Here is a 14,780-nt window from a genome sequence, read left to right as displayed (position 1 = left end):
CTCAAATGAATGCCCCAAGAAACTAGCCAAGACTGCCCCCAATACTGCTGCACCTGCCCAGCAACAGCGTCGCTTCGCCGGTAGAAGGAACCAGAACAACAACAACGGCCGTTTCTACCACATGAATGCCACTGAAGCCCAGGAAGCACCCCAGACCATGCCAAGTATGTCTCCCTGTTAATCCATTTCTCAATCTCTCTTAGGAACCTAACTTTTCTTAAAATCTCGGGACGAGATTTGTTTAAGGGGGAAGGGTTTGTAACATCCCAAGAATTTCAAAATAAAACAAATGAATTTCACTAGTTCCCAATTTTGGAACCAACAAAAACTTTTATTAATTAAGTATGATACATAGGGATCTTGCTTAATTCTTGTGCTATTGCTATGATTGCTTGTTATTAGAAATTGAAGTGATCTAAAACCCTAAACCTCACCCCTCTTTTCACCATCCTAGTTAAAATAAAATAAAAGGGAATTAAATAAGAAAAAAGTATATGTGCCTATGGCTATTTTTACAAAACTTTACCCTAAGCTTTTCTACTTTGCTTAGAGGTTTGGAAAACCTTCATACACCTTACCTAGTACTTATCAAACCAATTCCAAGTGGTTTCCAAAGAAAATAAAAAGAAACTAAAAATGCCATAGAGGCATATGAGAGTAAAATAGCAAATTTGTGAATTTGAGAAGATTGAACCTAGGACTTGTTGTGAATGGTTGGATCACTTCCATATACCATTTCAACACTCAACAACACCAAATGGGTCAAGCCAAGTCAAATTTAAAATGAAATGCAACATATGCATAGAGGCATATGTGGCACATAGCCATAATACCCAATTCTTGCCCTATGACTTTAAACCTTGACCAAATGGTGTGCAACCTTTTCTAAACTTCATATAACACTAAATTGACCCTAACCCATGTCCAAGTAAGGCAAGGTGAACCCTTTTCAAAGATAATAAAAATTGACACATCACCTCTTATGTGTTATGGCCATTTTTGCAAATCTTTGACCAAGACCTTTTGAAATGGATTCAATGGTTTGAAAATGTCTCTAAACTAATAAGAACCACTTTAGAGTCAATAAAAGTCAAATCAATTGGAGGGAAATCAATTAGGGAGAAAATCCCCATTTCCCTCACATACACTAAGGGCAATTTTGCAAATCTTCATATGAGGCCACCATTGCTTGCCCTATGGTTTCTAAAACTCTTATATAACAAAAACAAACACAAATGCATAAAAGAAACCAGATTCAAATCAAGGGAATTTTCAATTTTGACATACATATGATAATGGTCATATGACCCATTTATAAAATCTTCCCTACTTTACACCCCTGCATTTGACTTTTCTTCAACCAAACTTGGTCAACTATGACCATGTCATCCAAGACCATGTCAAGGTCAACAACTTTCATGTTGACCATTAGTGCTGAAGTTGAACAGGTTGACCAGTAGAAAATTGCCAAGTGAGGACTTTGAAATAAAGAGAAGATGATCCACTTTTTGAATTCTTGCAAACCTTCACCAAAATGAGCACCACTACCACCAATCTTTCCCTTTAATTATATGTTGAAGCTCCACCAAAAATTTTCTCAAAATTCAAAACTTTTTCTCATGCAGCCATTTATACAAACACTTGGCAGGCACAATTTCAGAATTGTGATACACCCTTTTAACCTCTGGTTTTTAGCCTCCACCACTTTATTTTGATGATCATCACACCTTGGTACTTCCTCTGCATCGAACCCAACTCATTTGCTCTGGTTAAAGTGAGGCCATGATCACCAATTCATCCATGCCGTGTGCATGCCACCCACACTTGCACTCATCTCTCTGGCTCTCCCCTCTCTCTTTCACCTTGTCATCAAGCATCTATGTACCTCCCTGATCACGCCTGTACCCTCCCTGGATCGAATCGAGCCCGGCCTTGGACAGGACAAACACGCCCAGATAAGCCCAGGACGTGCCAGGCACGCGGTGAGCGTGCACCAGCACCATCCTGGATGCGCCAGAACGCGTGCGTGTCCGGTCGCCCTCGTCCTCCCCTCGCCTTGCCCTCTTGCACGCGCCATCACCACACCACCAGCAACCTACTGGACATGCTCACTAGCTCGCGGACGCCTCGTCATCGTCGCAATGATCCGAGCTCGGCCGCACCCGTACTGCCAGCACTCGATCGTCGCCAGCCCGCCTCAGACCCCCTTTTTTCCGTCCCTTCACGCTCACTAGCCTCGCCTAGTCATCGCCTACCTCGCGCAACCCCTACCTTGCCCCTTCACCGCTCCAGACAGCCGCGCCATGGACGACCTCCACGGACACCCACCGCACCCAAGCCAGCTATAAATAGGAGCGACCCCTTGATGAATTCTCCACAGCAAAGTTTCTCCCCTCCTCCTCCTTGAGCTCCTCGACCATCTCCCCTCCTTGATTAGCCACTAGCCCGCCGCAATTTGACGCTCAGCGCCGCCGGAGTCCGCAGACCATCGCCATCAATCCGCGCCTCCCCAAGCTCCGCCACTGTACCAGGGACCTCTTCACCCTCGCCAACGACGCCTCGCACCTCGCCCTCGACCGCCGGCGGCCCAGGACGCTCCCCGACCCCCTCCCTCCGTCACCAGCACGCCCTCCTCTCGCCGGAGAAGAAGACGCCCCTCAACCGCACGATTCACTTCTAATCTGACGGTCGACGTTGCCAGGTACCGCTTCGGCGTTTAAGAGTCACTGACGGGCAGGCCCCACCTCGTCAGGTGGCCCGCGCACACAGGCTGTGTTGCTGGGCCGTGCTACCCTGGTTATTTCATTTAGGCCCATTAGGTTTTCCCGCGCGGCCCAGTTCATTCAAATTTGGTTTAATCCATTTAGTTCAAATCCAATACTGCTCGCACACTTCAAATTTGAATAGCTTCAAATCTACCAATCCAAATCTGGTGATTCAAAATTCTATAGAAAGCTTATGTTTTGCTCTAACTCACCCCACTGGATTCAAACTCATACCTTGTGTAGTTTTTGAATAGCAAAAATAACAAAACAGATACTTTCTAGTTTTCAAATAAATCTTAAAAATCAACCAATTTGAATTTTGCAGTGAATCCAATTGCAATAATTCACATATAACAAACCCTAATTTACTATGTAGAATTATGATATGGGTTCTGTACATGATCATGGGCTAGAATCATAATATTAGCTATGTAGTCAATACTAGCTCTTTCAAACTATTTCAAATTTTAGGAATTTAAATCTATGAGGAGTAGCACCTCATTTAAATCTTTCTCACAAGTAATTTGAAGTAATGTGTTGACCTTTAAATGCTTAGGCTCATACTTGCTCACTTGTAGATTTTTAAACCTAAATAGTATTTACATTTGCCATGGTTATTTAAATCACATGAGATGATGAATCTCATTTAAATCCCTTTTCTCAAATACTAAGTGTGAAGTGTTGACCTTGGTCAACATGGGATCATCCCTGGTTATTTGAGAATATTGAATCACCTCAATAGTAGTTTTTACTAAATTAGTTACAACTACGTGTTAAATCATATGAGAGGTATTCCTCTCATTTAAATCTTGTTCTCAAGTAATTCAACATGAGGTAGTGACCATGGTCTAATAATCTCATAATGAATTATTTGGTGGCACTAAATCACTACCATGTTAGGATTAAATGGCATGAGGTATGGAACCTCATTTAAATCATTTTCTCAAATGATAAGTATGAAGAGGTTGACTTTGGTCAACCTAGGTCATATATTATTCATAAGAGAAATTAAATCTTAAGAAGAATTCAATAAGAGGAAATTATTTCTCCAAACCAAAGAGAAACCCTAAGTTCAAATTTCAATGAGAGGAAATTATTTTCCTAATGTTAAATAAGGAAACCCTAGATTAATTGTTAAATAAATGTTAAGTAGTGATGCTAGATCAATTGTGTGAGCCATTAAGGCTAATTAAGAGTACTTAAGTATTGTTTGGTGATTGTATCCTCGTATTCGTTTATAGACGCTAGTCCCGGAGACTATCAAGAGGAAGAGGTATTCTACCAAGAGGAAGAAGAAGAACACTTTGATCATCTCACCAATCAAGGAAAGCTAACACTCTTGCAAGGTTCCCTGGTGCAAAGCTCTACAAGAGCAAGGCACCATTATATTTTACTTTATGAACCTATCCCAAGTTTTACTTTACAAGCTTTACTTGATTTTTTATTTATCAAAGTTACTTTTTGATTTATGATTCACTTGGTTGGATTATAGAGTAGTACAAGAGAATCACACTTAGCCTAGCAAGCTCCAAGATACTTAGCACCCCTCATAACTAGTGGCTAGTGCTCAATATTAAAAGTGACTACTCTAGTTGGGAACTTGTGAATTGAAATGGCTTTGAAAACCTTGGAATGATGAGTCATTCTATTGAGAGATTTTGAAGGTGAATATGAGTGGTGAATGACTTGGTGAATTTTACTAAAACAACGATGGTTGGGTTCGGATGCGATACCATTCCAATTTTACAAGTACCCCCACAATACCTGAATCTGGGTAAGGCTTAGCTGGAAACTTATGTATTTTAGTATGGGTTCCCTCTGAACAAGCGTCATAGGGGTTATGTCGAGGCTGCCTCCATTGAATGTGAAATGACGTGAAATGAGGTGAATGTACGACCCAAGCCCTGTGCAGTTCCCGGGTTGACGGTTTGTTTTCACCGGGAGGCCAAGCTCATGGGGAGAGGTGCCTATACTAGGATATGTAAATGAAAGGTTAGGATTGGTAGTTCGCGTACTGCGTACGATAAATTAGGGCCGATTACACGACGAACTATTGCAATTGTTGTGGCACAAGTGTACAACCTCTGCAGAGTTAAACCTATTCGAATAGCCGCGTCCTCGGTTATGGACGGTTGGAAAGGCCATACTTGTTCAGTCATCGAACTTTTCTAAAAATATGAATGGTGACTTGTGACTTGAATTGAAAGGTGACTTTGACTTTGAATCACAAGCTGAGTTGTGGGAATGACACTAATGTTCCCACTTGAGTTAGTTAAATGAAGATGCTTTGATTATTAAAGTGTTTATGAAATAAAAGCTGGCTTTATGCAAATGAAACTAGAGCTTAGAACCCCCTTACTATAGTTGATAGTATTTACCTTAGTATTAGTTTGCGAGTACTTTAAAGTACTCATGGCTGTGTCCCTGGCTATTCAAATGGCCGAGACTATGAAGAGCGAGTACCAGAACCTGGAAGAAGGACAGCGGGACGTCTACGACAACTAGGATCACTCCCGACGTCAACGGTTGCTGTGGAATAGATGGACTACTACTACGCTACTTTCGCTTCCGCTATGTGTTATGTAATGAATAAATAGAACTTCTACTGTTGTAATGAGAAGGGATCATGTGATCCTTTATTTGTAAGACGATTATGGTATGTAATGAATGATGTGTTGTGATATCAGTCTATTATGTCTCGTAAAAACAATATTCCTGGGATTGCGATGGATGGCATAATAGGCATCTGGACTTAAAAATCTGGGTGTTTACAAACACCACAAAGATGCTCAACTCCTTCTCTCTCAAATTCCAACAAAGCTACAAAAGCTATTGGGGGAATAAGAGAGGAAGAACAAATAAGAGGAGGAACACCAAATTTCTCCAAGATCTAGATCTAGTGGATTCCCCTCACAAAGACATGGACTTGATTGGTCAAATATGTAGATCTAGATCTCCTCTCTCTTTTTCCTCAAATGGGGGCACGAATCATGGAGGGATTGAGAGATAGAACAAGCTTCTCAAGGTCAACAATGGAGGAGAGAGTGAGAGAAGCTTCCGGAATTTGGGGAAGATGAAGGCTATTTATAGCCCCCCATGAAATATGACCGTTGGGGGTGACCAGACCGGATTATCCGGCCCCCGGGATGAAATATCCGGCCAAAAATCCGTGTCCAATACAGGGGCTCACGCCCAAAAGTTCTTAGCAGTTTTTCGAGGGCCGGATAATCCGCCTCTCACTTGGGCCGGATAATCCGCCCCCCTGAAAACTGACAAAGACAACAAATCGAGAATGAGCATAACTTGAGCATCCAAACTCCGATTTTGATGATCTTGGGCTCGTTTCGAAGCTAGTAAAAAGCTCTACAAGATTATGCAGGGAACCATCATAGTCCAGCAAGGGAGCATAAAAATAAATGATGAAAGGTTTGACCTATCTAAAATGATATAACGGTAAAACCTCCAACCTCGAAAATGCAACAAGTTGCCCATGCAAAAACCATTCTCAATGAACTAGAGCTTGTCATGAGAATAAGCACAAGCATCAAGTGGATAATATCCAAATGAAAACCAAGAAAGATCATATAAAGATGCAAAGGTTTGAGCTCTCTCCAAATGATACGATCGAGTTACTCACTCGAGAGCCCTCTTGATAGTACGATAACTAAACTATAAATCGGTCTCCAACTACACCATGAGACCGGTGACGAGGGAATACCTCGGCAATGCCTACGTATTGTAGACTAGGGTTTCGGGAGAGAGCGACGATGGAGATTCCGGGGTCGAGATTAGGCACACGACGTACCCAGCTTCGGGTCCCCTCGGTGGAGGATCCCTACGTGTTGCTAGCAATCTAGTATATGATCATATGTATGTTTACAGGGTGCCGCCGTAGGCAGAGATGTGTTGTCTATTTGCTATCTATCTGTTGTCCTCCTTATTTCGGGTGCCTTGGCTAGCTTTATATATGCAACCAGCCTAGGGTTTTACAAGAGTCCTAGTCGACTACTTCTTCGGGTTGCCTTGTTGGGCCTTCTCTCCATATTGGGCCGAGCCGATCCAGGTATACTAATAATGGGTACCCAAAGGGTATGCCCATGTCAGTAGCCCCCGAGTTTATAGGGAAGTCGAAGACTTGCGTAGAAACTCCAAGCATAACCATCTCCAAAGTCTAAGAAAATACAAGGCGAGGTCCATGTCGTAGATCATGTGTAGCGTAGATGATGTCGACGATTCTTGAAATTATCGGGTACGCGGCAGCGCTCCCGATGGGAGTAGCCCCCGAGTCTATGGACAAGTGCTTGTACTTGGGCATAGACTCAAGTTGTACTACTCGATGAAGAACTTTAACTATATTTCTGGAGGACTTGATGAAATCCATGGGCTCCCGATGGGAGTAGGCTCCACTCGAGTCGAAGAATCGAGTTGAGTCTACAAACCTTGATTGTCGTAGATGCTGTCGAAGTTATTTTCTATCGGGCGCGCGACAGCGCTCCCGATGGGAGTAGCCCCCGAGGCTACAACCAAGTGTTTGCACTTGGGTGTAGGCTCAACTTGCTTTTATATCGACTCCACATTTTTTTCTCTTTCTTGTATTTTATCGGGAAGGTGAACAATGCTCTCGATAAGAGTAGCCCCCGAGCCTATGGGTAGGTGCTTGCACCTAGGCATAGGCTCAAGTTGTACTACTCGATAAAGAACTTGGCGTAGCCCCTCTTTTATCGAATCCAGGCCATTGATATCTATATTGTACAGGGATAATGGTAGTTGGGGCTAGTTCATCTGACGGATCAGGTACTAGTTAACTGCTCTAGTGGCAATCCGCAAAAACCTACTTCAAGATCACGTCTCTGGACATGATCTCGGGATACTGGTGTAAACTCGACAGGTGCCGCTTAAGGTCTTACCATTCGCTCGAGTCCCGGTCATGTTTTATCGGGTCCACGAGCGCGTCCGTCGGGATATTTCTTCACATCTGTTGATGTGGAAAAAAGTAGCAGAGCGCAGTCTTTGGCGATGCCACGCCACACAGGACGGACCCGGGGTCTTACCTTCGCAGAGTTTTGCGGCATTCAGAGATTGTTCGCGACTTTGGCGCTCAGAGAATATTTTGTCGAGTGCCTTGTTCGGCTAATGCAATGACCCATTTTGCGGGTTCTTCTATATTTTTCTCGGGCGTGATGAGACAGCCGAATATATTGGGTTTTTCTATATTGTCGGGTTCATCACAGATGCTCTTGCTCGAAAGAATATGACGAGTCAATGGACCCGAAGATTTGCCCATCCTCTCTCTTTTTTTTTTGTTGGTTCCTCCTTGATGAAAATTTGGTCGAGTTCTTTCTAGAAGAAAATTTCTTCGGGTCCTCCTTGAGGACAGTTCTTCGAGACCTCCCTGATGACAATTTTTCGGGTTCATCCTTGAAGACAATTCTTCGGGTTCCTCCTTCAGGGAAATTCTTCGGATCCTCCTTGAGGATAATTCTTCGGGACCTTCTTGAAGATAATTTTTCGGGATCTCCTTGGAGATAATTTTTCGTCGGGTTCATCCTTGAAGAAGATTTCGTCGGGTACTCTTTTGATTTCGTCGGGTTCCTCCCTGAAGAAGATTTTGTCGGGTACTCTTTTGATTTCGTCGGGTTCCTCCCTGAAGAAGATTTTGTCGGGTACTCTTTTATATACTTTGAAATTTGCTTTCTCCTGCACAAATGAACAAACTTTTTCTATCTTTTCCTCGACTCTCTTTTTTGCATGCAGTGTCAGATGCTCGAATTCAATGATATGTAAAGTGAATATATGCCGCGCAGCCCCCGAGCGTCGGGTGCGGCGAATGTAAATGATAATCAACTTTATGCAAATCAAAAGAACACTTAGCTTATTGGGCACGACGGAGTCGGCGCGATGAAGTCTTCGAGTGCGGAGAAGAAGTTGAGCCGAAGTAGAAACCACCAACTAGCGAAAATAAATGCCGCCAAATTGTTTGATGAAGATATAGCCGAGCCCCCGAACGCTGCTGGGGTGGTGTCATGATTGTTGCTTAGACGTCGTGTCACATTTGCTACTCGGGGTGAAGTCATGGTTGAGCCCCCGAGTGTTTGCTATGAAAAGAAGTTGACGGAGTCGCGGCGTCATATAAGGTGAAGCCATTTAGGATGAAGCCATTGTCAATGATATAATATAAGTCCACGAAGATGAATCCAAGATGAAGTATTTGAGATTAATCCATATTGAAGATTACGCCATATAGAGCATATATTGAAGATGAATCCGTCGATATCATAGAGGATGAATCCATTGACCCGAAGAATCCAGTAATAACCATAGAAGATGAATCCGCTGATATCATAGAGGATGAATCCGTTGACCCGAAGAAAATAGTTCCAGTAATAACCATAGAAGATGAATCCGCCGTAATTGTGTCGAGTAGTATTATATTAGAGGAAACCAATAATAACCCGAAGAAGACCAATCCGGTAAGCCGAAGAAAATAAATCCACTACGCCGAAGAAGATAAATCCACTAAGTCGAAGAAAGTAATTCCACTGAGCCGGAGAAAATATATCCAGAGTCGAAGGAAAAGAAATTCAGCAAATAACCGAGTATATTTGTGGTAGCGAAGTAATAGCGTAGCCCCAGAATTGGGGTGAGTTTTTTGTAATAATGTAATGGTGCAACACCCGAGTATTCGAGTATTCGGGTGTGGCGAAAGTAAATAATAATTGACTCTCGGAAAAGGAACACTTAGCTTTTTTTATCGGCTGCGGTGGAGCCGATGTGGAAGTAAGTCATGTAGCGGACCCAGTCGATGTAGTCGTGCAGCGCCTGGCTGGAAGTAATCGACGAAGAAGACGTAGTTGATATGGCGGATCCACGACTGGTGAGCACCCGAGTATATCGAGTCCGCGATGTTGTGTCCGTGACAGGTGTGCCCCCGAGTATGACGAGTTCATGACAGCGGGCGTGGTCGACCGAGGAGAGTAGTCGAAGCTTTGTTTCAATCTGCACTTATATTACCGCGCAAAAAAAACTACGCACGAATAATAGTACGAGCCGAAAAATATTTGGCGAAACAAATTTTGCGTATTTAGAAATATAGCACCTGGTAATTCTTGTGTCGGATGTGTCGGATGTTCGTCGGAGAGTAGCAGTTGATTAGATGGCCGTAGCTGAAGTAGTCGGCCGACGCCTGGCCGGGAATAGTCGATGAAGTGATGGTTCCGCGACGGGTAAGCTCCCGAATATATTAAGTCCATGATGCGGAAAGCGAGCTCTCGAGCATGGCGACTATGCGCGATGAAACAGTCGAAACTTGTTCCAATCTGCAGTCATATTACGGCGCAAAAAATTCGGGTAGCTTTTCTGTCGGATGCCGAGTTTACGCTGGCGGGTGCACAGGTTTTTCAGGTATTCAATCTGGTTTCGCTCATGAAGCAGTTCTCCAAGCACCTTATACTGCATAAGTTTGCTCCTTTGGCTGCTTTCGCCTGGATAGTTAGATGAACTCCTCCTCGTACTTGCATGAAAATCAACCGAAGTAGTCCATCTTTAGCCATGAAGATGAAGCGCTCCAAAGCTGACTAGATGCAATCTGATTGTTGTTGACGATAAGCTCGATAGATCTCGCCCGGATAACAAAATCCAGTCGTCGCTTACCCCCACGGTCGGCGCCAATTGACGAGGGAATACCTCGGCAATGCCTACGTATTGTAGACTAGGGTTTCGGGAGAGAGCGACGATGGAGATTCCGGGGTCGAGATTAGGCACACGACGTACCCAGCTTCGGGTCCCCTCGGTGGAGGATCCCTACGTGCTGCTAGCAATCTAGTATATGATCATATGTATGTTTACAGGGTGCCGCCGTAGGCAGAGATGTGTTGTCTATTTGCTATCTATCTGTTGTCCTCCTTATTTCGGGTGCCTTGGCTAGCTTTATATATGCAACCAGCATAGGGTTTTACAAGAGTCCTAGTCGACTACTTCTTCGGGTTGCCTTGTTGGGCCTTCTCTCCATATTGGGCCGAGCCGATCCAGGTATACTAATAATGGGTACCCAAAGGGTATGCCCATGTCAACCGGTAAGAAAGAAACCCTATCAAAAGCAAACCTTAACCTTGCGCATTCCTCTTGATCTTGATGATGACGATCTTGACCGCAATGTGATGGAACGCCTTTCTTGATAGTGCTTGCTTGACGAAGTCTTATGGATTGCTCCCCCATAATCCACCATAGGAGAGCTTCTTCTTCGGTGCAACTTCACATATCCATGATCATCATATGGATGGCAAGATTCAAGCAATTGATCTCTTCGAGATGACTCATCTTGAACTTGCACTTTATTTCTTCATTCTTCATTGTTGATGTCTTGAAGTTAAACTTGAGGGCTCACTTCATCTTCATCTTCAAGACATACTTGACACTTTATCTTCTTCATTTGCTTCTTATTACAATCTTGAAGCCAACATATGGTTCAAGCATTGCATATGGACAAGTCCTACAAATATAACTCAATGCAAACATTAGTACATATGGATTGTCATTAATTACCAAAACCACACATGGGGGCTCCATGCACTTTGAACTCACTTAAATAAAAATGCTATTGTTTTACAGACCATCATGCTTGACAGTCAAGGGTTTACTGGTAGCATCATATTAGCACCAACATTTGGATAAAGTAAATCACTCGTGGGGTGATGCATTGTAAAATCAACTATAACTTTTGAATTTCAATTTTGTATATCCTTTTTTGCCTGTTATTTGTTTTAATTTTTGGGACTAACCTATTAATAAATGTTCAAGGCATTTATCCACCGCCTTTTATGTCTATTCAAGGTGCTTTCGTGAAATATAAAAAAAATACATCAAATAGTACATTGGGCAGGCCCTAGGCTCGTGGGCGGTGCGAAAGGCCTATGCACACCGACCAGGCCCATGACCGCTCTCTCACTGCCGCCTTTCACCTGATGATTTTGTTCAACCCTAATAACCTCTGCCTATTGCTCTGTGATTTAGGCCACTCATTTAAATGAAAAAAATGCTATTATTTTACAGAACTTCATGCTTGGAGGCCCAAAAAATATATCTACAAGACATCATGCATTGTTCGTGTGATGGTCAAGGGGCTACCAGGAGCATCATATGAGCACCACACTTTGGCCAAAGTAAATCACTCGTGGAATGATATGTCATTAAAATAACTATTACTTTCGTTATTTACCTTTAATTTTTAAATTTTTGGGACTAACCTATTAAAGTAATCAAATAGAAGGAGATATCTCTGAGTTGGGAGTTCATCCAAATCTTGTGTATACGGATATGAGCATGAACAGACTATTTGGCCGATTGTCTTATTGCTGTGGGGAGAATGTCGTAATCTTATCCTGCTACGCTTCTCAAACAAAAACCTCACGGGAAAAATACCAACAAGTATGGGAAAACTGTCTCAGCTAGAGATACTTAATCTTTCATCAAACAAGCTTGAAGGCAAGTTTCCCAGTGCGATGGGCAATCTAAAAAATTTGTTTCAGTCGAGCGTAGCAGACAATTTGTTCCATGGAAGCATTCCACGAGAAATTGGAGCATTGTCCAATATGGAGTTGCTAGATTTTTCTTCAAATGACCTAAGTGGTTCGATCCAAGGTTCAACCGCGCATTGTTTGAAGCTTCGGTACTTGAATTTGAGTCAGAATAACTTCAAAGGAAACATACCTGCCGAGCTAGGGGTGTTGTTCAATTTACTGGACTTAAGAAATAATCAATTTGTTGAAGCGATACCAGGCCAACTTAGTGGCCTGATCATGCTAGCTAATTTAAACCTTTCACACAATGAATTGAGTGGCACCATTCCAGCATCATTTCAGATCATGCAAAGCATAACATACATTGATGAATCTTACAATGAATTGGGAGGAGTAGTCCCACAGAGTATGCTCTTCCAGAGAGCTCCGCTCGAGTGCTTCATCTACAATAAGTCACTATGTGACGCAGTGAAAGGATTGCCTCCTTGTGGTAGTGAAACTCAGAGCAGAGGACAACATAAGGCATAAAAAATAGTTGTACTAGAGACGGTTTCAATTTTAGTATCTCTTGTTCTACTTGAGGCTATATTGGAGTTCCAATTCCAACATAAAAGATCGAAGTCCAAGGCAATTAACACCCACAAAATAACACAAGCTAATGTGTTCTCTCTTTGGAAGTTTTAATGGGGTTGACTTGTTCAAGCAAATCGTTGAAGCAACTGGGAATTTTAGTGATAAACATTGCATAGGTACTGGAGGATATGGATCAGTGTATAAAGCAAGACTTCCAACTTTTGAAATATTTGCAGTGAAGAAGATACACTTAGTAGAAGATGAGTATTTCGTGAAAGACTAAATGTCCAGTCGTGAAGTCAAGGCATTGTTGCAGACTCGGTATTAAAACATTGTGAAACTATTTGGGTATTGTTCTTCTAGCCAAGGCAGATTTCTTATCTATGAGTACATGTAGAATGGAAAGTTGGCACAAACACTAAGGGCACACAAAATGGCAACTGGATTGTAAAAGGCGGTTAAATATTGTGCTCAATGTGGTTCAAGCTTTGGCATATATGCATCATGATTGTGCATCTCCAATACTCCACAGAGATATAACAAGTAACAACATTTTGCTTGATTTGGAATTTAGAGCTTGCATCTCTGACTTCGGTATGGCCAAAATCTCACAAGGCTTGCTGGTACGAAAGGTTATCTTGCTTCAGGTAGAATAAAATAGATCCTTAACTATATTATTTTATATATTTAGTTATGTTATTATATATATGTTGCTTTTGTAAATGTAAACAATGAGTATTCATGGAACACAGGTAAAAATCAGTGACTAGTTTGTATGTATTGCAGAGCTAGCGTATACAGAAAATGTGATAGATAAATGTGATGTGTACAGCTATTTATGAGTTTCCATCAAGGCGATTTGCTCTCATCCATCTCGTTGACAACCATGAAGAGTGGTATGTGCGTGTATGACCTTCTGGACTCAAGGCTTGTGCTCCTAACATCGTATATGTTGTAAATATATGGAAATATGTGTCAACAAATTACAAAGTTTCTGCATGCATTTTGCGTGCATCAACCACACGTAGACTCAAGTTCAACTATTCGAGGAAGTATTCGACTCAAGCTATTTAAAGAACTCGAGGAAGTATTCGTCTCGGGTTTTTAAGCATGCGAAGAAATATTCGTCTCGAGCCGTAGACTCGGGTTGAGTGTCAAATCTTGGCTTCTTCCTTTTTAGCATGAACCCAAAATTGTATTCGAGTTAAAATGACATTTTAACTGTCACTAGTAGAGAAACCCCCCTTTAGTACCGGTTCTAAAGGGCCTTTAGTACCGGTTTTGGAACCGGTACTAAAGGTCTCCCACCTTTAGTACCGGTTCCTTACGAACCGGTACTAAAGGTGCCTCCACGTGGGCACGGAGGAGCCCGCGGGGCTGAAAACCTTTAGTACCGGTTCGTAACACGAACCGGTACTAAAGGCTATTTCGTTTAATTTTTTTATCCATTTTTTCTAATTATTTTTCACTCTCTCTTTTTTTCACTCCTTTTTTTTTTCCAAAATTTCTAGTATTTTCGTTAGTCTCTAACTACACTTTATCTCTAATCAAATTACTTACCCGTGGTCAAACTTCCCGGTCGGTCACCCATCCTCACACTACTCCCGCACTAGCACGCTTAACTTCCGAGTTCCAACCCGTTCCACTTCCAAGTGCTTCGCGCGCATGTTGTTGATAGTACTATCATATCAATCCTATTAACATGTTGGTCGATGTCACACTTCTTTATTGTTTAAAATCCAAATAATTATTTTAATAAACAAAAGTAATGATGTAATAATAATGTTGAATAAATAAATTAAATTAAAATTTTAATTTGTATTATTTTAATTATTTTTTGCCAAACCTAAAACCTGAAAATTTGAAAATCTTATAATTTGCTAAAAGTAATAGTAATATTTTAGTACTCAAAAAATCTTATCATTAT

The 14,780-nt window shown here is 42.0% G+C and overlaps 1 protein-coding gene across 1 annotated transcript; it reads left to right on the top strand.

Moving 5' to 3' along the window:
• Nucleotides 1-12,262: 12,262 nt before the first annotated feature.
• Nucleotides 12,263-13,623, top strand: LOC124689552 (receptor-like protein kinase 5). Its single transcript, XM_047223065.1, has 3 exons — nucleotides 12,263-12,672; nucleotides 13,362-13,476; nucleotides 13,606-13,623. Exons 1-3 carry the CDS (start codon nucleotides 12,263-12,265, stop codon nucleotides 13,621-13,623), a joined length of 543 nt encoding a protein of 180 aa, XP_047079021.1.
• Nucleotides 13,624-14,780: the final 1,157 nt, after the last annotated feature.

Source organism: Lolium rigidum, chromosome 2 (assembly GCF_022539505.1).
Source record: "Lolium rigidum isolate FL_2022 chromosome 2, APGP_CSIRO_Lrig_0.1, whole genome shotgun sequence".
Classification (NCBI taxonomy): domain Eukaryota; kingdom Viridiplantae; phylum Streptophyta; class Magnoliopsida; order Poales; family Poaceae; genus Lolium; species Lolium rigidum.
The sequence above is the reverse complement of the archived record's forward strand: the minus strand, read 5'-3'. Positions and strand labels throughout refer to the sequence as shown.